The sequence below is a fragment of the Phascolarctos cinereus genome, unplaced genomic scaffold, assembly GCF_003287225.1.
Source record: "Phascolarctos cinereus isolate Bilbo 61053 unplaced genomic scaffold, phaCin_HiC Scaffold_4;HRSCAF=312, whole genome shotgun sequence".
NCBI lineage: Eukaryota > Metazoa > Chordata > Mammalia > Diprotodontia > Phascolarctidae > Phascolarctos > Phascolarctos cinereus.
Genome location: NW_027555847.1, coordinates 82,869,443 through 82,893,567, shown reverse-complemented (window position 1 = coordinate 82,893,567; position 24,125 = coordinate 82,869,443). Strand labels below are relative to the sequence as shown.

The following is a 24,125-nucleotide window of genomic DNA, read 5'->3' as shown; positions in this document are numbered from 1 at the left end:
ACATAGAGTTCAGGCTGGAAGCAACGTCAGAGGCCTCAACTCTGACCACATCTTCCTCTCTTCCCAAATCTAGAAGAGGAAGCTCTCCTAGGTCCTCTGGATTTATGAGAACCATCTGACCTTTTCCTAATCTGTATATTTGAATTCTCCTAGCCCCCTCTCCAAATGAGGAGGGAAGTACTGATGAAACAGTATTTGTTAAACACTCAGTCTCGCCCGTGGTCATCTGAGCACGTGTGTATCCATTTTCACACCTCACTGCACCAACTCAGCAGCTTGTTTTCAGTTACTGCTTCCCTTCTCGGCGTCCCCCAAGGACAGGGGCCAGGTTACCTGTCCTGCTGCTCTCTCACATCTCTTTGGATTAAGCGTATGTGTACACACACATGTGAGTGTTTGGAGGTTCCAGCACAGCTACACTCACATGTGTACTCCTGAACCTCCTGTTTAGTTTTAAAGCCCTTCCCAGCCTGGTCCCATCCTCTCTTTCCTGCCTCATTGGACATTATTCTCCCTCCTATACTCTGGCCAAAATAGGATCTTCTCTGTTCTTTACATATCTATCTGTTCCTCACATGTCTATTCTGTCCCTCACCTCTGATGCTTTTGCATCATCCCTCAATGCGTGCCTTCCTTATCTCTGCCTCATGGGAGTCTTTCTCTTCCTTTACAATGCAGCTCAGGCTCCATCTTCTGCATGAAGACTTCCCTGATCCCTGCAACGCTAGACCCTCCCTTCCAGACTGCCTCTACTTTAGCACAGTGCCTCTATTTAGATTTACTTACTATACTGACTATACTTAGATATGCACTTGTCTCTCCCATTAGACTGTAAGGTCTAGTGAGTAGAGTTGGTTTTTCGTTCTTTGTCCTTGTATGCCTAGCACTCAATAAATACTTGTTGCTAGATCTTGAGAACCGTCTCCCAAAGACAGGGGTGGGGAAAAGCCTGACAGTGAAAAAAGTCCCAGGGCTAGAGAATCCCTTGGTCAGAAGGGAATGACCACTTTGTGGTCAAAACACAGACTCTGTTGGCCCAAAGGCAGAAATGTCCCCTTTCTCTTACTCCTAACAAAGTTGAAGGGCCCACAAACTCTTAACCAGCCTGAGCAAATGTTTCCATAATCTATTGGCTGCTGGTACCATGGGGAACACAAAGCAGAAGGTGTGGCTCTTCCTTTTAAGGTATTCATTCTCAAGAGGGCAAACACAGGATTTGTCCAATAGGGCAGAGTGAAGACCGACAGAGATGAACCAAGTGGCTGGGAAAGCCTGGACAGACGGGCAACCAGGTTATGCTCTCAAGGGCAGGGTGAGGGCTCGTGATTCTAGGGGCATTTTTCAGGTCAGGGTGAAAGAACCCTGGCCATGGAGCCCTGGGTAATAACTCAGGGGCAGGGTCAAGGGGTCAGGGGTGGGGGAGTTGTTTGCTATGAAACAACAGGAAAGACTAATGCTGCCAACTATGTGGCATTTCATTCCATCCTGACTTAGCTTAGTATTAGTGACAGGCAGTATAAAGCCACCTCCAAGAGCTAAGGACTAAAGTTTTAGCAGTAAGCAACATTTTCCTTCTCCCACCTCACAAAAAGAGAGCAAGGTTCATCAGCTGGGGAGATGAAGAAGTAATAAGACAGTTATTAACATTTCTGTTTCTAGCCCTTACAGAGCTGTAGGGTTACAGGATGGTAGGCAGGTAGACAGGTATAGAACTGTCACCGACTTCCCAGTCTGCTTGGCTTAGGGGCTAAGGGCAGCTCTAGCACATATCAGACCATCTTAGCTTACAAGGCTTCCAGTTTGGCTCCCCAAATGTGCTAAGGTCCCCTGAACATAACTGGGGACCCGTATTCCCCAGGGAGCTTAGTCAAGCTTGGGAAAAGCTAAGCCTCCAACAGTATTTGGCCTTACCCACACAGGAGTATTTTACCCATAATGCCTTCCTCTCCCTTAGATGGCAGAAAGAACTGACCCTGTGCCTGTAGTCAGTGCCCCCAGACTCCACCAACACAGACAGGCCAGCCAGTCTGATCAAGCTCTCAAAGTTTCCCACTCTGATTGAATTGCTGCCATGTTTTACATATCACATTCTTAGGAGAGAATATGATAATCCTTTAGCTCCTTAAGGTCAAAGGTAAGGATTATACTCCAGATGTGGGAAAGGGCATAGTTTTTTTTTTTTCCCAGGACCATCAAAGACTTCCTTCTCAGTCACTGAATTTGGCCCCTAGGTGAAATCAGCGGGGTCAAGGGGCCTGGGTAACAACTTGCCTCCCCTCCCCCCAGAGGCCTGGGGATTAGTTGGAAATATAAATAATGCACTGGTTTGCCCTAGCATCTCCCAAACCAAAGTAGGACCACTTTTCAGGGTGGGTGGAGGCTGGATGTGAAATTTAAGCTTCCAGTATGGCTTTAGGCATGCACATGAGAAAGAAAAATCACTTCATCCCCAAATCCTAGCTTTCTGGTCCAACATGGATACATAAAAAGCATAAGTCGCTTTCTGAGCCTGGAGAATTTTGAATCCCAGGTCACATGGGCTATTCTGTCTCTAGTACCTTGCCATAGAAGTCACTCATCTGGTAGAGTGGGATGTGCTGGGTTCCCCCATACAAGTCAATCACCTCTTCATCAGGAACAGGCTGGAGACCCCTGAAGAAAAAAAGTTTTCTATTTTTAAAATAAATTTTTTATTGTATCTTTTGTTTCCGTATTGCTGAAATCTCTCCCTGTATCTTTCCCTCTCTTCCTCCCAGAGAACCCTTCCTTATAGCAGACTTTTAAAAAAAAAAAAAGAGAAAGAGAAAAAAAATCAGCAAAATAATTTGAAATGTTGGGGAGCCATCTGACAATATTATGCAACAGGGACAAAGTTTTCTATTACCACCTCAGATAACGTGAGTCAGAGTTGGTTGGTTCCTGAGCAGGAAGGCCACTCAGGGCTCAGCGCTTCCTCTCCTCAGGACTTCCTTTAGCTAGGAAAAGGAAGCTTCATACAGGAAACCTTCCAGTAGAGGAGGCCAGCATGTAAACCCATGCACAAGCTGGGCTGAGGCTGCATTAGAAAAATGAACCGGACTGAGCTTGTGTGTGTGTGTGTCTGTCTGTATGTATATGTGTGTGTGCATACATGTGCCTTGAAGACAGAACATTAGTCATACACAGGAGTAGTGTTATGTATGCAGAAGGCCCTGAGTCCAGGCATAACTGCCAGGAAAGGTGAGCATCGGTGTCTAAATGTTGTAGAATGAGCACTGGGTTTGGAATCAGATGGGCTAGGTTTGAGTCCTGTTTCTATTGCCCCTGTGGTCTTAGGGAAAATCACTTCCAGGAAGTCCAGAAGAATTTCCTTCTCTGTGGGGTTGGACCAGATGATCTCCAAGGACCCTTCCAACTCTGAGTCCTATATTCCTGTGACTGTTCAGTTTCTGGCCAGGGATTTCCCCAAAGGCAAGGAAGATCACTCCTCCAACAACCATGAAAAGCCCCCAAGGAGAATGTGTAAAACCTAATCCAAGTCCCAGGCCTGAGAACAAGACCTTTCAGACTGACCTGTAGGCTGTTCCCAATTGGACGTAATGGAAAGCGTCAATCTTCATCAGAAGACTCTGGCCAAGGAAGAGAGGCAGGCATAGATCTTAACTACCTACCACAGTTTTACTGGAGAATTTATTTTTAAAAGCCAAGCTCTTTATTAAAGTTGCTAACAATTCGCTTTCCAGTTCACTTATCTGATGTCATCACTGGCCCATTCAGATCTCTGTTAAGACTCTCTCCTGCTCTGGGAGGGAGGGGACTCACAAAAGAAAGACATGGTTCTCTGGGGGAAAGAGAGAAACAGACAGGGAAGCCCTGGCAGGCCTGTTATTTCTCAGAGGCCTTATTTCTCAAGGCTGACTTTTGAAAGGCAAGAGTTCTCATCTAAGTCAGTCAGCCAGGGAAGGCAGACCCTGACAAAGAACAACCCAGGGGAATAGCTGGAGAAGGATCCCTTAGGGGAGCTAAAAAGGTATGTAAAGCAAGAGAGAGCCCTTAGGAATGCAGGAGAGCAATCCTTCTAGGGCTGGGGCAGAGGAAGAGGTCACAGTGCTCAGGATACAGGGCAGACCAGCCACCCTGCCAAGGACATGGCTGGAGCCCACTCAGCTGTTCCTTGACGTCCATCAACAAGAGCATTTAAAGCATCATCTGGCTCTAGCATTACTATGTCTTATTCTCCTTCCCACATTCTGTTGTTGTTGTTTTGGAAGAGGACCAATGACATCACAGGGTGCTGTCTTAACTTGTGGTAAACTGGATTTAAGTGAGGAAGAGTTGCACAAAGTTGTCAGCTGTGGTTCTTTCTTTCACTCTCTTTCAGAGTCACTGAAGTCCAGTGGCAAGACAAAAATTAGGACAACTAGTAATGACTGGGGATGCAGCGGATAACCTTGAGATGACCTTGACATCTTTGATGTCTGACCAAACTCTGACCATAGTGCCTACTTCAGTCACCTTCATGACCTTTGGAACAAATTGTTCTCATCTGCCCATTCTGCCAGGGGAACTCTTCACATGCTCACTGATGGGTTTGAGACCTGTCATAACCCTCACCTTGGCCTAGCCCATTGGCTGAAATGGTTTTTACTGGAGTGTGGCTGCTGTGCATGCTTCTTGGAGCCAGAGGTGAGAGTTTGGTGCCAGGCAGACAGCAAAGGTGGATGAGCAGCCCTGAAAAGGGCTCGACAAACCCTCACACTGGGGGTGCTAGTCCTCCCTGACACCCCAGACACCCCTTCTTCCTACATTCTACAGTTTTGCCAAACTGGCCTTTTGGCTGTCTTGAACAAATACTGCTCCTCCTCCTATGTCTATGCCCTTGCACTTGCTTTCTCACCGTGCCCAGAATGCTCAGCATCATCCTGACTCTTGGCATCCCTAGTTTCCTTTAAAGTTGTCCTCAAGTGGTACCTTTTTCATGAAATCTTTCCTAATCCCCCCAGATTCCAGGAACTCTTTCCCTCTCCTTCCTAAATTACTTTCAAAAAATTTTAAAAATATACTTATACTTGTATATGTTAGTTTGTTGAGGATAGAGATGCTCTAATTTTTGTTTGTACCCCCAAGGCCTGGTACATAGTAGAAACTTAAGAAATGCTTATTGATTGATTGAACATGGAAGATATAGGAGAAGGAAGAAAGTGAGGTACCTAGGTTTGAAGCTTCATACTCCAGTGCCCTGGTCCTTAGTCTTTTCTCACCCAGGGAGAGTAACCATTTAACTGTTCCGTTAGGTGGATCTCTCAAACAACGACTGGAAATCCACATGGTGCATTAGTATCCCCATGTTTTAATAGAAGAGAATACGAAGACCACCAGCATATTTGGTGGACCCTCCGTGGAAGAACGTGAATAAGAATTATGCATGAAAAGGAGTCATAGAGGGGGAGCAATTTGTTTCAGTGATAGGGGTGCCTACCCTAAAGAAATCCAGGCTCCAGGTGTTCACGTAGGGGCGGTTAGCACCTTTTCCATAAAGGTCAATCCCCTGAATGTCCAAGTCACTTCCCTTCATTTGATTAAAGACATGAAATGCCAACACATTCACCTTCTCATATACTTATTTCTATCCTCTCAGCAGTTAGGTGGTACAGTGGACACAGCACTGGCCCTGAAGTCAGGAAGATGTGAGTTCAAATCTGATCTCAGACCAGACACTTGATACTTACTAGCTGTGTGACCCTGGGCAGGTCACTTAACCCTGATTGACACACCAAAAAAAAAAAAAACAACCTAGGTCTGTTCTCTGCCACTCTCTAGGCTAAATACTGAGATTATCAGATCCTACCATCAACTGCTTTCCTGATCTGTCTAGCTTTGGAAAGAACCACAGGACTAAGCACTTATATTGACTGAGGGCCTGATTGCTTCCTACCCCACCCCCAATATATGCACACACACACACACACACACACACACACACACACACACACACACACACACACAGAAAAATCTTGAGGTTGTGGTCCTGAGAGGGAGGACCCGCAAGCTAGCCTTGAGAAAGGGAGAACCTGGGGGAGGTGGGGGGAGGCCTTGTGAAAGAAACATCAGGGGCCCGAACTCTATGCTGCCCTGGAATTTCTATGGCTTGATTTGTGGAGAAGTCCTTGAGGCTGACAATCAACCTCTAGCTGTCTCTGACAACAAAAATAAAAACATCCTTACTCTCTCCTAGCCTAGTTTAGGCCAGATACGGAGCTGAACGATCTGGAATGGACAGGTTACAAGGGCAACACTCTTAAGGGGGCTGTCACTCACCAGAGAACAGAGGCTATGGAGACACTTGCCAACAACACTTCCTATTACACACACACACACACACACACACACACTCTCACTCACTCAGCAGGATCTGGAAGATTCCAGATAGTAAAAGTACCATAAGACCATTCTTATCACACTGCACATTCAACTCCAAGATATATACCACCTAGGCTCCAGAAAAGTTCCTAAACTGGCTGGATGTCAGTAAAATGTGGGGAGGAGAATGATGATGATGATGATGATATGATGATAACATGATAAAGTACACACACATATGTATCTCTATATGCCTGTATGCCTGTATATTTCTATATCTAATTTTAAATTTTGCAAAGTACATTTTATATGTATATGTAAAATCTCATTTGATCTGTAGAACAGCCCTGGGAGGTGGGTATTATTCTCATCATACAGATGAAAAGACTGAGGCACAGAGAGGTTGCCCATATCTTGCCCATAGTCACACAACAAGCAGGTTTCAGAGATGGGACCTGAACTCTGATCTCTTCTGACTCCAAGGGCCAAGCTTTGTTCCCCAGAACCTCATGGAAGATGCATAACCTCTCCTTACTCACCTTTTGCACATCGTAATGTAGGCCTCGAATGGCGAAATCTGGGATGTAATCATATTTTCGGATCTCTCCTGGGTACTGTATGGGGAGAGGGGTCAGCAGACACAGCATGAGTCTGAGACAACTTCAACACACTAAATACAAATAGGTAGAGATGGAGCTATGTGCCGTCCCACTGTAACCACAGGGGAAGAGGTGGAGGACAAAGGCAAAGGGTGAGCAGAGTGCTGCCTTCACCCAGGGAGGCAGACATTGGGACCAGAATCCAGGTACTGTTTTGCAACCCTGATTACCATATGTGAGCTCACAAGGGGTGGGGGGGCACTGTGGACCTTTACGGATAGGGGAAATATGGAGCTGCATACTGCCTGGGGCATGAGAAAGAGAGATGGAGAGAGAAATCCTATCAGTGTTTTTACCTTATACTGCTGTATTAGGATCTCTCGGGCTGTGTTGAAAATCATGGAGTGCAACGAATCAGAGTATTGAGCTAAGGTGTAGTCATAGTCGAATCCATACACCTCCACATCCCCCAGGCTGATCTCATTGTTGGCATAGATCGCAGCTGGGTTAAGGAGATTACAGACTTCAGGAGGAAGGAGGTCTGCAAGAAAGGAGGAAACAGGGTGTTTTGAACCTTTGAGAAGGCTGGAGCTAAGGGCTATTTAATTCCCACCTCACCCCATCCCCCAGTTTCTCCTGCCTCTTCCAGAAAGACACATTTATAAACCTGCCAACAATACCCACTCAGTCCCTTCTTGATCCTGCCCCAACATTTAAATAGCTTTTCTTTCTACCTATAAGTTGGATGCTAAGAATTAGCAAACTAATTAAAGGATAGTCAAGCTTACTTGTTTTGTGGCCTTCAGAATCAAAATGTGCTGAGCAGCCACATGGTTAATGGCTCATTGGTTCTTCTAATCCTCCCAAATACCTGTCATCATTTGACCTTCACTTTCCCCTAATCGGGATAAAGTAGGTGGCTCTAATTTTCTCATAACTTGGGACCAAACTCAGAGTGCCTCTGGGGTCCCTCCTGGCTGAAGCACTTTCCCATACTTGTGTTGCTTTGCTGGCACTGTTTGAACAGGCTCTGGATCCACATAGACCTCCTTTCACTCCCTACCCCGTCTTCCTTACTCTATGCCCCCAGCCTCCAAGCAGCCAAGATTTTAAAATGTCTAAGAAACATTACAAGTGAAGGTGGAGGGTGGCACTGTTTGTCATTATTCTGCAGCTTGATTTGGTCTTTCTGGTCTGTGTCCTTATTTCTCTCCCATCTGGCTCCCCTAATCCCCTGGAGGTAGAGCACGTAAGGCTGAAGTGGTATTTAACAGGTAGGACTTCCACAGTATGGATGGAGGTGAGTGGCTGGCAAGACAGTCTCCTCTAATTCGATTTTCTTCTAAGAGCCTCCTAGCCAGACCCCTTGCTGATCACATTTCCCTGTATCCAGGCTGGCCAAGAACATTGCTAATTAAGTCAGTAGGTGTGTTTGTGAGAGATGGATGCCTGGCTTTGCTGAACTATTACTCAGGCCCTCCCTCCCATCTCTCCCTAAGTGACAGCCATCTGGCTCTTTTCCCATTCCCCAGATGGACACTATAGGAAGCTTTTGCCCCCTGGGGTCCGAAGACACACAGTGATGTGGCCAAAAGCTTGGTCTGTATAAAGCCTGATTTGTAGCTGCTTGGGCAGTGGGTGTTTTGTTGTCTCTGTGCTCAGTCACAGAGCTGTGTGTAAGGTCAGATTTCCAGTGCTTACTCAGCACAGTGCCTGGCACACAATAAGAACTAAACTACTTTTTCATTAATTTGCTATTCAACATGAATAAGACATAAGAAAAAAAAGACAGAAGATGTGGCTGGCAGGTTTGTTTAGGTAAAACAGATTACCAAAATGTAACAAAGTTCAGTCCTAAGAGGTAGATAGCTTTTCTATTCACTTGTCCACCAGATAACCCAGCTCTGGATCTTATATCATATAGCATTTATACCTACACTTACAAACTTGTTCTAAGTAAGATGTTAACTTTGGCTTACAGTAGTTTAAGTGTGTGTTGGTCCAAAAGTTTGACTTGGTGGGGGGCAGATCTTCTCTAAGCCTAGTTGAGAACTTTATGTTACCTACAAATATTCTAGAGATTGAAGTATTTGTTCCCTTCATTGTAGTTGAATCAAATGTGGCTCTCAGGGCTTAGGGCACAAACACTTCTACTACATCTGTACTTCTAAGGAGAAAGGGCTGGCCATATTCAGCACTGTATGCTTGAGGGCATTAAGAAGTGAAAAAGAATTTCCAAGTCTGTTTTGTTCCCCTCCCCCCTCCAAAGTCTTGCAGTTAAAGGGTCAGAAATAGAAACATTCCAATTGCAACACATTTGTATGTCTTTGGAAGACTGTATAGAATAGAGGAAGAGGGAGGAAATAGGGCTGCTTCTGAGTCTCTCTTTGCCTGGTGGCGGCATCCTTTCTTCAGGAAAACCTTTATTTTCTTTTCAATACTTTTTCTAGCCCCAGGAAGCTTCAGATCATCTGACACACTATAGGCTGATAGGGAGATGGAGAGCCCAGAACAGGCATACTGGATCTTCCACTTTATCCTGTCAGTATCTTTAATTGGTTCCTCAAAAATAATATTCACCAAAACGATGTTACAAGAGTGGTTAGGTTTCAAAGGAACCATGTTTTATATATGTATATGTGTGTGTGTGTGTGTGTGTGTGTAGTTGCCCAAGCAATGTTACAGTATTTGTGGTTTCAAGGTTTAATTAGGACATATCTTAAGCAACATAGAATGAGATAAGCTTGGATGGCACACACTTCTTCCTCTCCAGCCCAGTTCTCATATTGGGCTCCTCTAGCAGGCTCATGAAGCTTTACCAAAAAAAGCTACCTGGCTGTACTCTGTAAGGAATGGTGTGAAATGCCTCAACTGGTCCAGAACGGTACAACGGGATGCCAGTCTTGGCTATGCTGGCATGGCAACTGAGCTGGGAACACTTAGTGTATCACACATTCATTCTACTCTCCTTTCCCCATCAGCTCCAAATCAAATTCAGTGTGGAAGCCTTAGCTGTTAAAATAATGGAAATCCTCTGTTATCTGTGAGAGTCTGTATACTTTTCAGAGTACCTTCACATATCACTTGAGTCTTGCCCCTGTGAGGGACATAAGGTCACTATCCCATCTCCATCTCTGCTCCTCAGAATCCTTATCTTCCTTCAAGTAAGCTCAGAAACTATATCTTCCTCAAAGCCTTCCTTGACCTACCAGGTACTAATTCTCTCTCTCTCTCCTCAAATTCTTTTGTACTCCCTTGTCTGCATACATAGTGTCCTCCAGTAGAATGTAAGTCCCTTGAGGTCAGACCATTTCATGTTTCTTGTTTTTGTAACCCCAGCCCTAGAACATGGTCTTGTATGAGGTAGACACTTAAATGATAAATCGAGGCTTACAGGGAAATGGGCAAGAGGGGAGAAAGAAATTGTACCAGAGGTTGCCCAAGGTCACACAAGTAGTCTTTCAAGAGAAGGATTCTGAATTTGATTCTTCTTGGATCGAAAGGGGATGGTATAAGGGTTCTGCTCTAGGAATCAGGCATTAATAAGGAAAGGTGCAACAACTGCATCTCTGAATGCCTTGAACCAATAATAGCATTTAATCAGCCTCAGCCTCACTTCTAGGTCACCAAATCAATTTATCCCAGGTCCATAGCCAGGGTCAGCTTCCTTTCAGACTGCAATAGCAGCTCCTCTATATATTTACCTGGCAGCAAGTGTCAGCCTCTAGACACAGCCCTCATTCTGCCTGCCAACAGTTTCCCCAAATGTCTTATAGATATCTATCAATTCTTTTTATACCTAGACATTCCAGATGGCTATTAGATAGTTTGGTGAGAGAATATAGCCTAAAGCTGGGAGGGAGAATAGTTGGTTGACTTGAGTAATTGGAAACTGGGTTTTCCAGATTAGGGGTACAATGCTAGGTTAAAAAAACTAACCCATGTTTAAAGTCAGTGTTCTTATTATCAGGTCAATCTCAGGATGATATTATGCTAAGCAAGGTATCAGACAACCAGGAGCAAATTTCAAATTCACTTGTATGTGGCAAGAGTAAATTCTTAGGTCAAAACAAAATTAATCTGGCTATGTTTATTCTAGAGGCTCAGACCTTCACCATCATCCCATTTCTACAAAGGATGTCTACAAAAGAAGTTCCATAAAGAGATTAAAGTACACAAATATATGACCATCTCCCCTTACAAAAGAAGATTGGAAGGAAAAGGCTTGCAAATAATTCCTAGATTTGCCTATAAGAGCAGCCAGGCTATATTACCTGTAAAAGAGAGTACCTTCACCTTTAATCCTCTGGTTTTAGTTTATCCCATCAGGATCTACAGTGAATCATTTGTGTGCAGTCCTGTTTTCCCAGAGTCCCTGGGCAGGGAGCCAGAGAGCTCCAGAAGGGATCAGGAATAGGCTTTTTTTTTTTCTTGTAAGGTGAGGTGGGTGGGAGTAAGGGGGGGAATGGGGAGGAAGGGAGCTGATCTCACCAAGGTCTTCTGTCTCTGATGGGCCCTAAGGAACCTTTCTGTGGGGAGGTCATTGAGGGATTCGTGACTACTTGTAGATCTGGTGTACCTTGGGGGGGAGCGCTGAGGCTTAGAATAGTGGAGAGAGTAGGTGGCTATTCTGGAAGCCCTGTGCACAATCCAAGCCTACCCTATTTGGAGCACACAGTCTTGGGGAAGCATTTCTCCTTAAATAGTCCCTAATCCTACTATATAGACACGGAATGGCCCATGGCGATACGGTCACCTGGGGCATCTTCCCCAAAGGCAGATGGCAAAGCCTCTTCCCCTAGGGATGCTTTGTGACCTATGTCATCTTTGAAAGGGGTCTGTAAAAGCTATACCAATCCAACCCCCTCATTTTACAGATGAGGACACTGAGGCGCAAAGAGATTTGCCCAAGACTACCCGGCGAATCCTGGCAGCGCCAAGACGAGAATGCAGTAGGTCTCCTGCCTCTCGGTCCAGTGCAGTGTGTCCCTCTGCCCTCCGAACTCTACCTATTCCTACTCTTACCGTGCACCAGCTTCCTCATCTCTCGGTACCTAGACCACAGGTAGGCGCTGGGCTCGGGAGACTGGGCGTCAGGGGCTGGGGCGGCACTACGCTGGGCAACCCCATCAGGGGAAGAGTAGGAGGCGCTGGCGACGGGACAGTGGGCGCCGGGGCTGGAGGAGCCTGCACAGGCGTGGCCGGGGACCGAGGGACCGCAGCCTTGGCAGGAGGAGGCGGCAGCAGCTCGCTGCCAGCCGGGGACGTCGTCTCCTCGGAGCCGTAACCAGCGGCACCCCACCGCTCGAAGTCCCGCGCCGGCCATTCTCTCAGTGACTCACTTCCCGGCCAAGCGCCCGTTCCGGCTACTGCTTCGGCCCCTCCAGCTGTGCTCTAGTCCGCAGCGGCCGCATGTTTCCTTAGTGCGGCCAGCCAATGGCTGACGAGCCGGCCTTCCAGTCGGCCAATGGCCGGGGCTCTTGACCAGGTGCTGATTGATGGGGAGGGGATGCGGTTCCCTCTCTCTCCCCAAGGCCCCCGCCCATTTGAGACAGAAAAGAGGGAGTGGACACGACGGGCAGCGGGCACCGGACACCAGCAGCAAGACCAGGAGCTAGTGTTCTCGCACGGCCCCGGCTAGCCAGCCGAATGCCTCGCGGAGGGAGCCATGGCCCTGAGCTCTCCTACCGGACTTGGGACACAATAGGAGTCCAGGAAACTTGTCGCCAGTGAGACTTAAAGCTACTAGCTTGACTTCACAGCAGCCAGGTCGCAGCATCCGAGAGGCGGAATGCAATTCAGTTAGGTTTGACCTGCACCCGTGAAGCACCTCGAATGCACGTAAGGCTCTGCGCCCGAGAACGCAGACGATGATAACAGTCCCTGCCTTTAAATTACAATCTAAGAGAAGGGGCTTTAGAATTAGTCCAACCTCATCCTCTTTTGGAAAAGGCTCCGGTCCTGGCTTTCTTTGGTCTGTTGCTTCACAAGTTATAAGGTCCAGAATTGGTTCGTTAGTATTGATGATATAGAATAATAATAACAAACATTTATATAGGGCTTACTATGTAATGAAATATCCCATCTCCACCAACTATCCCCTTCCTAGCATGGAACCTATTGACTTCCTTAAGTAGCCCTAGACACTTTTTTTTAAACCTCTAACATACATTCTATTAGTCTGCATTTATTTATGTTCTTTTAAAGTGTTCTCAGAGTCACTTTGATGTGCCTTTTTTTTGCTCTGCTTCTGCTGGACTATGCTGGTCACCCTTCATTCAAAACATTTCCATCAAAAAGCATCTGTGATGCTGCACCGGATGCCTGGCAATACAATGGGATTTAGCTGCATGATTCCGGGCTGCTAGGTGTACGTGCCATTAGGTGTACACCAAACACTTTGCACTGGGGAAAATATGCAAAGGCACACATACAAAGGAATGAGAACACTGAGTAAACAAACACACAGGAAAAAGGAATTTATGTTACTTGCTTTGTGAAGGGTAAAAGCATTGTTGTGGGAGCTCTTGAGGCCATTAGAGACACAGGGACTAGCATATAGTTTCTTGTTCTCAAACTTCATCTCTGAACTTATTTTGCCAATTTTGCCACCCACAGAATATCATTTCTATAGATCTTGGGAAACAGTGAGAGAAAAAGCTGGAAAAAGAATGTCTCTGAGGCTCACTTTTCTCCTGCACTCCACCATCAGCTAAGGTGATTTACTCACACTGAGATCAAACCAATTGGTTGGGAAACTGAGGCCCTGACAGGGAAAAGCCCAAGATGACACAGAAAATTAATGGCAGATTGGGGACCAGAACCCAGGTGTTCCGATTTTCAGTACTAGTGCTCTTTCTACTACTCCAAAGTGGCTTACAACTTTCCTCCTCAGAATTCCTATAGGATTGCTCCTCCACTGGCTTTAAGATTTACAAAGGTGCTTTCCCCATAATGACTCCCTTAAGTATTTGGTATACTCATCATTTTCCAATCATAGGAGCGGTAGCAAGAGAATTTAAGTGATCTTAAGTCAAAGGTCACACAGCTAGGTGAGTGTTAAACCCTGTGAACTGAACCCAGGTCTTCTGATTGTGACATGATTCTTTTCATCACCTTGCACTACCTCCTACTCTGCCAATCTGGCTTTCTTACTGTTCTTCATACTTCCACCTCCCGACTCCACACCTTTGCACTGGCTAACACCTATTCAGGAATATACTCCCTCACCATCCCTGCTGGTTAGTATCCCTGGTTTCCTTCAAGACTCATCTCAAGCACTACTTACACGAAGAAGTTCTTGGCCCTCCCAACTGCTTGTGCCTCTCTGCTTCTCTGCCTCCCCATCCTCTATTTGCCTTGTATATACTTTGTACAGGGTGACCCCAAAGTCTAAAACTTTTGTCTTTTCTGATAGAATAAAGGCTCCTTGAGGGCAGGGACTGTTTCATTTTTGTCTTTGTATCCCTAGTACCCAGCTTAGTACCCGATCTATGGTAGGCATTTAACAAATGCTCGATGGTTGGTCGAAAGTGTGTAGGTAGAGCAGTGAAAAGATGGTTCTTAAGGGTTCTTAAGGGTCCTAAGTTCTGCCGAGAACCGAAGCAAAAGGTTTCTGAAATCCCATCCCAGCTCAGCCCCACCCACTAACTTCACTCTTTACATTGTATAGATCTTGCATGTACATAGCTGTTTGAATGTGGTCTTTCTTATTAACTATGAGCTTCTTGAGGCTGGGACTGTCTCTTGCTTTTCTTTGTATTCTCAGCAATTAGCACAGTGCCAGGCATGTAGCACTTAATAAGCGCTAGTAGACTGACTCTTCCCAATTCTCCAGACTGTTCCTTCTCCAGCCATCCTCAGCTCCTCCCTTATCCTACTTCAGCCCCACCCCTTCTGCCGTAACCCCGCCCCTCTGTCTCTTTCTCCTGCCCCGGTCCCCTGCTTCCTACCTCAATCTCGCTCCTTCTGCCCTAGCTCCTCCATTCTGCTCTATCCATCCCCTACTCCAGCCTCAGCCCTTCCCTTAGCCTAGCTCAGACCTGCCTCTTCTGCTCGGTGGCTCGCCTCCTGCCATAGCCCCTCCCCTTTCCCACTCTAGCCCCTCCTCCCCCGCCCCTTCTACCGTAACCCCGCCCCTCCTCTTCTAGGCCCGTCCCTTTCTTCTGCCCCTATCCCCGCTTCCTACCTCAATCCCGCCCCTCTCCTGCTCTAGACACGCCCCTTTCCCACATCAACGCCGCCCCTTCTGCCCTAGCTCCTCCATTCTGCTCTATGTGTCCCTTTCTCCAACCTCAGCCCTTAAGCCTAGCTCAGTCCCGCTACTGCTTGGTTGCTCGCCTTCTCCTGCCACAGCCCCGCCCCTTTCCCTGCTAGCTCCTCCTCCTCCCTGAAGCCCTGCCCTTAGTTTGCCACTTCCGTTCTGTCCACGGGTCGGGCCTTTTCCCCGCCCAGTTTCCCAGTACCCCCCCACGCGGCGTCGGCCTTTCCTGCCGAGCTCGGGTCGTCGTCGCGGACTGTCTGCCCGGCCTCCTCAGGTGAGGGCTGCGGGCCAGGGCCTCGGGAGCCTGGCGCGCCGACCCCCGATTGGCTGGTGCTGCGAGGCCGCGGCGGAAGGTGCTTCCGGGCCCCGGGGCTCGGCGCTGCCTTTCGTGTCCCGCCGGCACCGTGACCCTTCCAGCTCCGGGGAGCAGCGTCTCCTTAGGGTCCGCTGGAAGGGCCTTTAACGAAGCGTCTGCTCAACCCCTTTATCCTACAGATAGGGAAACTGAGGCTGGGAGAGGTTAACAGTGACCTGCTCGTGGTCACCCAGGTAGGAGGTGACAGTCAGGGTTTGACCCCAGGTCATGTGACTCCACGTCCAGCCCACCTTTGCACGACACCAGTACCTCGAAGGACGCTTGACCTCCCCATGACCGTGCTGGAATCCCAGGCTCATCCCACGGGGGCTGGGACACCCCTGAGTCCGACGGCAGCGTTTTTATTGGGACACTGCCTCAGCCGAGCCGGGCAGCTGCCAGACGCTTCTTCCGTGCTCTTTTCTCTCCTTTCCCTCCTTGTGCATGCATTCACGTGCCCAGGATGCACGCAAAGGGCTGCCCTCTTGAAATCTTTCCTTTGCTTTAAGACCTAGGTCAGATGGCACCCCCTCTATGAAACTGTCTTGGATGGCCCCCAACTGAAAGTGACCTCCAAGTGTTCCAGTGGGTGTGTGATGTCATTGAAATACCCACCCACCCATCCTATGCAGCTTTATCTTGTGACTCCCCTCTAAATTAAACTTTACTAGAGTACTTTGGTTAGGCCTCTTCTTTGTCCCCATGTACATTTTAGTAATTTTGTTTTTTACTAAAAATTTAGTAACTTTTTTGGTAATTTTTAGGACCCGATACTGCTAAGTTGATTGATGACTCCTTGAAGGTGGGCATATAGTAATTGGTTACAGCCTAATGGAAATACGCAGTGCTAATTCGAATAATGAGACCACTTCGGGGGAACTACTTATTCCCACTAATCTGGACCGAGTTTTATATATGTATATATATATACACACACACACACACACACATATACACACATATATATATATACACGTACAATGAGTGCAATTTTAAGTTGTAGGGGGTTTGCGAAGTGCTTATCATTTGAGCCTCACAACAACCCTGTGTCCTGTCCTGTCTGACCCTTTGTTACCCCATTTGTGGTTTTCTTGGCAAATATACTGGAGTGCTTTGCCATTTCCTTCTCCAGCTCATTTTTCAGCTAAGAAAACAGGAGAACAGGGTTAAGTGAGGTGCCTGTGAGCTGGGTGCTATTGGCTCCATTTTACGATGAGAGAGCTGAAGCTGAGAGATTAAGTTACTTGCCCCGGGTCAAAGAGCCAGTATATATTTGAAATAGGATTTGAACTTGTACCTTCCCAGTACTGAGCTCAAAACCAAGCTGCCTCCCTAATTAAGCAAAGAGTAGTCTGTTGCTGTTGGAAAATCATACTTCACTTTCACAGTAACCCAGTCTTCCCGAAATAAGAAAGCATCTTATTTTTAAAAAATGAACTTGATAAGCATCAATAAGAACGAACATTTCCATATGAAGAACAGAAAAAAGAGGACTGTATATAAAACTGAATATTATGTATGGATTTTTTTTTCAAAAATATACATAAAATTTAACAAGGTAGTACCAACATTACCCTGCTTATCTGTGCCCCTTCTGGACTTCTGTTTTCTTTTGTGTGTTTTAAAAATGTTTCATTGATGTTCTTTTTTCATCTCTTGTCACTCTTTCCTGCTTGCTTAGCCCCCTCCTCCCAATTCCCACCAACTCCCTTCTTGGTTTCAAATAAGTATAGTTAAGCAAAACAAATTCTCACATTGGTTGTGTCTGAAAATGTATGTCATTCTCTACCTACTGACCATCTCCTCTTTGCTAAGAGGTGGGAAGCAAGAAAGTTGATATCTGTGTGTTTGTTCTATAGCCTGCTACTCTACTGAAGTTTTTGTTTCATCAGTTGTTTTTTAGTTGAATCTCTAGAGTGCCCTGAATAAATTATTATAGTATCTGCAAAAGGTAACAATTTTGTTTTTTTGCTCATGCTTAATTTTTTTCATACTACAATAGTTAGCATTTCTAGGACTATATCAAATAATAATGGTGGCAAAGGATATCCTAAACTGAGAGGCTGTTAGTTTTTCTCCATTATAGATAATGATTGCTCTTTGTTTTAGATATAGTTTACCATATTAAAGAAAAATCCATTTATTCCTTTACTTCTTAATTTTTTTTTATATAAATGGGATTTTTACTGTTTTTCATTTTTCACAGAGTTGATTTCACATAGTTTCTAGTCTTCTTAGTTTTGAACCAATCCTGCATTTGCAGTATGAATCCATTCTTGTAATAATATCGTATCTTTTTAATCTGTTGTAACCTCTTGCTAATATTTTATTCTATGTTTTTGCGTAGCCATTCTTTAGAGAGATTGGTCTATATTTTTCTTTCTCTGCTTTCTCTCTCCCTGATTAGGCATCAGGATTATATGTGTCTCATAGGAGGTGCTTGGTAGGATGAGTTGTCTCTTTTTGAAAAGATTTGTAATATTCAAATTAGTTTTTTTAATGTTTGATATAATTCTTTGTAAATCCAACTAGTTCTAGTGTTGTTTTTTTTTTTAATGGCGTGTTCAATTTCTTTTTCTGAGTTTGGGTTATTTAAATTTTGTATCCTGTTAATCTGTATATTTTATATTTTCTCAATACCCATTTTATTTATTAATAGTTTGCTGACATATGATTGAGCTTCAAACTGTTTCTCTTAATTTATAATGAATTTTCCTTTCGTACATTTGATTTGGCAATTTAATTTTTCTCTTTTTACTTTATCAAATTAGCTAACAGTTTGTTTTATTGTTTTTTTCCTTCAAAAAAACCCAGCTATCAGTTTTATTTTTCAATTCAGTGGCTTTTGCTTTCAATTTGATTATTCCTCTATCTTTTTAACAACCATACTTTTCTCAATTTGTTGCTATAAATCATGGAATGCCACAATCTCCGAAGAATCCAAATTGTAAGCAAAGAAACAGGCCAAGAGATTGTAGCTTTGTTATGGTCATATAGCTACTTAGTTACAGAGTTAATCACAGTGTAGTTTTATTTTTTGGTTCCACATATCCCAAAATCCTTTGTAAAATATGGTGCCCAGAACTGAACAGAATATTCCAAATGGGGCTGAACTGGCTCAGAAAATAGTGACACTCTTCTTTATAACACCCTGTTATTTCTGTTAGTAATGGTTTAAAAAACAAAACCAAGTAGATCCTTTTGTTTCGGGAATTGCCTTTTAGTGTTGTAGAAAGAGCAATATGATGGATAGACTTGCAGTCAGGGAAATGGGGCCTGTCTTTGGGTCTTGTCTTTGAAATTGAGGAGCTGTGGGACCCAGCAGCCTCTGGGAACCTCCTGGGACTTGAAAAGTATTTTGTGAACATGAAGAGAGGGAGTTCTTATTTAAGATCCATGAGGCAGGATTAATGCATTTCCTTGTAAATGAAAAGCTGAACAAAATAGAAGCCGAGGCTGTTGGAGGAGCTGCACAACATCTTGCCTTCCATCTGTAGTTTCAGTTTATTTCCCACGAAGTCTGGCTGACACCTTGGAGATGTTCACAAGAAAACAAGTGAAGCGACTTCTGCAGAGGGTACCTGGACAACAGCGCTTTGGTGTCTATAGGTTTCTTCCTTTCTTCTTTGTTCTGGGAGGAGCAATGGAGTGGTTTATGATCAGAGTCCGAGTTGGCCAGGAGACATTCTGTAAGTGGACATAAAGATGGGCACTGGGGACATGTCTTTTAGTTTGAGCATTCAAATTCAGATCCATCAAATTTACGAAGCATTTACTGTATTAGGCTCTGGAGTGGCACATAATTTGTCATTTAACAGGCCATGATAACAGACCTAGTTGTATGCATGGTAGTCTGTCAGACCAAAGAGAAACAAAGTGTTCCCGGAATAGTTTCAACTTTGAGACAGCACAGATGTCTTGTGGGGCCTCGCCTGCCTTTTAAAATTCAGAGCACCAGTCCTGTGCAGCAGTTCCCTGGTATAGAAAATTGTGTTTTAAAAATCAAATCTAGGATTTTAGTCATTCTAAAGTTCAAAGTTTCAGCTCAGAGCTGGTTTTAAACTTTCCTGGATCATGTAATCCAGACTTGTGTTCTGTTCTGTTGATTTGTTTTGCTTCTTGTCTACAGAAGTGTTTGCATGAGACTCTAGACAAATGATTCTTGAATAATACATGACACATGTGGTCATATCCACACTTGCGGCCTGCCTTGTACACCGATTAATACTAACATCCTTTCACATTGGATAGTTAGTTTCAAGGTTCACATTTCAACTAGGTAGTTCACATGATCCAATTAATTAGGCTGTGTCATGCTTCTTACTGTCTCTATGCTGTTTCATTAATCCAATCAGCATTTATTAAGTGTCTTTTGAGTTCATGACACTATGGCAGGTGCTATAAATATGAGACAAGAATGAAGCAGACCTGCCCTCAATGAGCTTACATTCACTGGGGGGAATATAAGATGTAAACCAGTAAGCATATACATGATAATTGGAGGAGCCATCATTACTAAGGCGGTCAGGAGAAGTGGCCTGGCTGGGGAGGGAGCAGTTTCCAGGGGTTAGCCCAGGGCAAAGGCATGGAGGTGGAAAGTAGGCTTCCAAATTCCCGCCACAAATAGGCCTGTTTGGATGGAGTGTATGAGGGGGAATAATGTACATTAAACCCAGAAAAAAAGGCTGGTTTAAATGCCAAGCTGAGAAATCTGAATTTTATTCTAGAGATAACTGAAAGCTCTTGAAATTTCTTGAGCAGGAGAGTGACTTGGTCAGACTTGTGCTTTCAGAAGGCTATTTTGGCAGCTGTTTGGAGGATGGATTGGAGAGGGGAGCCACTGTAATCTGGGAGTCCATTTAGAAAGTTGTAATAGTCCAGAGCAGAAAAGATAGGCCTGAGCTAGGGTGATAGCCATGTGATTGTAGGCAAGGAAACAAATGCAAAAGATATTGTAGAGGTAGAATCAACAAACTTGACAATTGATTGGATAATAGGGGTGAGGGAGAGGGGAAGAATTGATGATTCTGAGGTTGTGAAAGTGGAAAGGGGGGGTGGTGTCCTTATCAAAAATATCAAAAATGGGTTTTTTTTGATAGTTGGAGGTGGTGGAATAATGAGTTCCATTTTTCATGCATTGACTTTAAGATGCTTATTAGATATGCAGATGGCGATGTCTAATAGTCAGGTGGTGATTTAAGACTGGAGCTCAGCAGAGACACTAGGACTCTGTATCTATGTATATCTTTGAAAGTCATCTGCTTAGAGATACAAGTTGAACCCATGGGAATTAAGATTCAGAAGAGAAAAAGGAAAAGGGCCCAGCACGGGACATTCATTGGGGAACATCCACAGTTAGGGGCAGGACATATGTGATGATCTAGCAAAAGTTATTTCCCTCACTCAGAATCCCTCTCACTTCCAAATGCTTATGCAAATCCTGCTTATCTTCAGGGTCCCCTGATTCCTAAACCCTTAATCATTTCCCTTTCCTTTCTGCTATAATGGAACCTCTCTTTGGTGTCATACATTAGCACTTCATATATTGGATTGTATTATTGTGTTGTCTCCTATCTCCAGCTAGACTATAAACTGCATGAGGTTAATCACTGTAACTTCTCTGCCTCATGACACAGAAGCAGCTACTCAACAGATGCTTGTTGATTAAGTGATATTATCTTTGAATATCTGAGGTATAATGCAGAGCCCCTATTAAAATTAAATTTATCTTTATATAGAATAGAGATCAACCTTTAGTAGTTTGGAAATAATCAGTTGCCTTTGTAAACGTTAATTTTTGACTCTTGTGAGTTTGAAGAATTTTGTTCACTTCTCAGCTTTTTTTCAAAAGAATAATCAGAATTTTGATTTTTCCCAGATGATGTATATCGAAGGAAACAATCAGAGAGACAGTACCAGAGAAGGCTAGAAGAGGAATCTTCAGAAGCATGAATGATGGAGCCTTAGTTTTCAACAAAATAAGTAGCCTGAACTAACTTTAAATCAAATGTGAATGTGAAATGTTATCACTTGTGGGTCCTCCGTCATGTTGGAAGCCCTCTTGTGGCCAGATCATGGATCCTTCACCTCCTGTCCACAACATCTGTGCTGGAGAGTGTTCTAACCAGCTCTTTTCATACTTTAGTGTTTCTAAAGCAGTATAAGGATTCTTCAGGAGGGTTTTCAGAGCAGACTGAATTAAATGAATGTGTTTTAGGTCATTAACAATAATTTTAAAGTACTGCTTTTTGCCGAAATCTTAAATAAATTAAATCATGAACAAGTATGATACCAGCATTCTTTTTTTTAGAGGAAAAATAAAGCATGACTGTCCTAAGAGTAACTGAGCCAGATAAATATTTTGCATATTAAAATCCTACCTTCTACCCATCGTTAAACATTTCATCTTACTGGAAACTCTTGGGTTTTCTTTATCTTAGTCATAATCTACCCTCAGTGGCTCCCTTTTGCCCAAAGGGATGACTTGGAATTCTTGGCCCTCCATACTCTTGCTGCAACCTACCTGTCCAGCCTCATTTCACATCACCCCTGTTCAGGTTCTTAGTAGATCAGTTGCATACTTACTGAGTCTTCAAACAGTTAATGACCTCTTCTGTGTCCATGCTCTCACTCACTCTCACAGCTTCAGCTACCACCTGTGTTCAGATTACTCCCAGACGTAGCTCTCTTGTCCTGGCTGTTTCTGAGTACTGGATCCTTACTCTCCAGCTGGCTAGAAGAGAGGTAGGGAACTTTCAGCCTTCTTAGCCCTCATCTCCAGGTATTCTGCGGTCCACTGGCCTTCTTATTGTTCTTGCACATGAGACTCCAGGTCTTTTTACTAGGTGTCCCTGGTGCCTAGGATACTCTCTCTCCTCATCTCCACCTCCAGGTTTTCCTGGCCTCCTTTGAGGCTCAAATCCTACCTTCTGCAGGAAGCCTTTGGCTGTTCTGTAATGGTAGTGCCTTCCCTCTGAGGGAGTCTTGACTTTAATCCATATAGATCTTGTTTGTAGTAATTTGCATGTTATCTTCCCCATTAGATTGTAAGCTCCTTCAGGGCAGGGACTATTTTTACCTTTCTTTGTATCCTCAGCACTTAGCATGTGTGGCACATAGTAGGCATTTTAATGCTGCTTCTGCTTTTTTTTTTTTTTGGTGAGGCAATTGGGGTTAACTGACTTGCCCAGGGTCACACAGCTTGTAAGTGTTATGTATCTGAGGCTGGATTTGAACTTGAGTCCTCCTGATTCCAGGGCCAGTGCTCTATCCACTGCGCCACCTTGCTGCCCCACACTTTAAAGCTTCTTGACTTCGACTTGAAATCTGCTCTGTTTTCTTATTTCCTTATTTCTGTTAGTGATGTTTTCTCCCATCTTCAGTACCTTGATGTTATCTTCACTCTTTCCTTTCCCTCAAATCAAGTCTTGTCAGTTCTGCCTTCCCCATATCTCTTACATCTGTACCCTCTCTCTTCCTACTGCTGCTTCCCCTAGTACAGGCCTTTCTTCTGCCTGCCTGACCTAAGTGGTCGTCTTCTTGTAGGTCCTTTATGCATTGCCAGTCTCATTTTTATAATTGGCCTGGTCGTGTTATTCTTCTGTTTAGAAATCTTTGGCAACTCCCTATTGCTTGAGTAAAGGCTGCATTCCTTAGCTTGTCATTCAAGGCTCTCCACAAGTAGGCATCATCCCACTTTTCCAGCCATATCTCATTACTTCACTCTCCTTACTGTATGTTGCAGCCAGACTGGACTATTCACTGTTTCTCATCTAAGCTCTTCTTAAAGGCTTAAATCTCGCGTGGTCACTGCCTCTATAGCTGCAGTAAGCCCTTACTATGCACCAGGCACATACATGTTGGAAATAAGCAAAAAGAAAGCCATGTCCTCCCCTGCTCTCAAGGAAGAAGCACACAAGAGGGAGCTGAGAAGTTGGGAAGGGGAAGGAGAGGCATCTTCATAGGATGTGATGTCAAAGTCTGGAAAGTCAGAAGCACAGCCAGGAGGGGAAGGAAGGTTGGCCCTGGGAAGAACTCACCAACTGGTGATAGGGGCCAGCATGGCGGACAGAGAGGTGTTAGGATAAGAAGGTGACAGGGCTAGAGGAAGGTTGCAGAGTGAGGAGGCCTCAGATGCTGAGGGGAATTCTCTGGGCAAGATGGCAGCTCAGGTGTGGTGGTAAAGTCCAGAAGTGGAAGTCAAAGGCAGAGCTAGGAGGGGGATACAAAGTAAATCGTTGGCCTGTACATATTTGTTGAATTTATTCTGATTGACTATCATATTGCTTGTAGGTACTGTTCTAAGAAGTTTCTCTTCTTTCCTCCAACCTTTCGGTTCATCCCCATCTTTCTCTCAGCAGATGACATTACCTATAATTTTACCAAGATAGGCAGCATCCAAAGTGAACTTCAGCCCTCCTCTCCTTTAAAACTATATCATTGCCCATTTTCTCTTTGCCAAGGCTAATGCCTCCCCCTGTGGTCTTGATCACGGCCCCTCCCATCTCTGTTCTGCTGCGCCACTCAACGGTCATCCAGTTAACAAACATTTGTTAAGCACCTACTGTAA

At 44.7% G+C, this 24,125-nt stretch overlaps 2 protein-coding genes across 2 annotated transcripts in view; one reads left to right on the top strand and one right to left on the bottom strand.

Moving 5' to 3' along the window:
• The window catches only part of NT5DC2 (5'-nucleotidase domain containing 2), a 32,182-nt gene extending 19,827 nt beyond the window's left edge, over positions 1 to 12,355 (bottom strand). Inside the window, exons 1-5 of the mRNA XM_020971473.2 lie at positions 11,964 to 12,355; positions 7,295 to 7,479; positions 6,879 to 6,953; positions 3,553 to 3,608; positions 2,559 to 2,652 (exon numbers count right to left, since the gene is read on the bottom strand). Coding sequence (XP_020827132.1) covers positions 2,559 to 2,652; positions 3,553 to 3,608; positions 6,879 to 6,953; positions 7,295 to 7,479; positions 11,964 to 12,264 — 711 coding nt within the window. The 5' untranslated portion in view covers positions 12,265 to 12,355. The remainder of the gene's footprint in view (positions 1 to 2,558; positions 2,653 to 3,552; positions 3,609 to 6,878; positions 6,954 to 7,294; positions 7,480 to 11,963) is intronic.
• A 2,859-nt stretch (positions 12,356 to 15,214) lies between these two features.
• UQCC5 (ubiquinol-cytochrome c reductase complex assembly factor 5) lies at positions 15,215 to 21,842 on the top strand. Its single transcript, XM_020971576.2, has 3 exons — positions 15,215 to 15,475; positions 19,054 to 19,245; positions 21,435 to 21,842. Exons 2-3 carry the CDS (start codon positions 19,095 to 19,097, stop codon positions 21,506 to 21,508), a joined length of 225 nt encoding a protein of 74 aa, XP_020827235.1. The 5' UTR covers positions 15,215 to 15,475; positions 19,054 to 19,094; the 3' UTR covers positions 21,509 to 21,842.
• The last annotated feature ends 2,283 nt before the right edge of the window (positions 21,843 to 24,125 follow it).

Excerpts from the sequence above, each read along its gene's own strand:
- UQCC5 (XM_020971576.2), top strand. The coding sequence starts at position 19,095 with ATGTTCACAAGAAAACAAGTGAAGCGACTTCTGCAGAGGGTACCTGGA. Across the intron at positions 19,246-21,434 it reads AGTTGGCCAGGAGACATTCT|ATGATGTATATCGAAGGAAA; the intron begins GTAAGTGGACAT and ends GATTTTTCCCAG.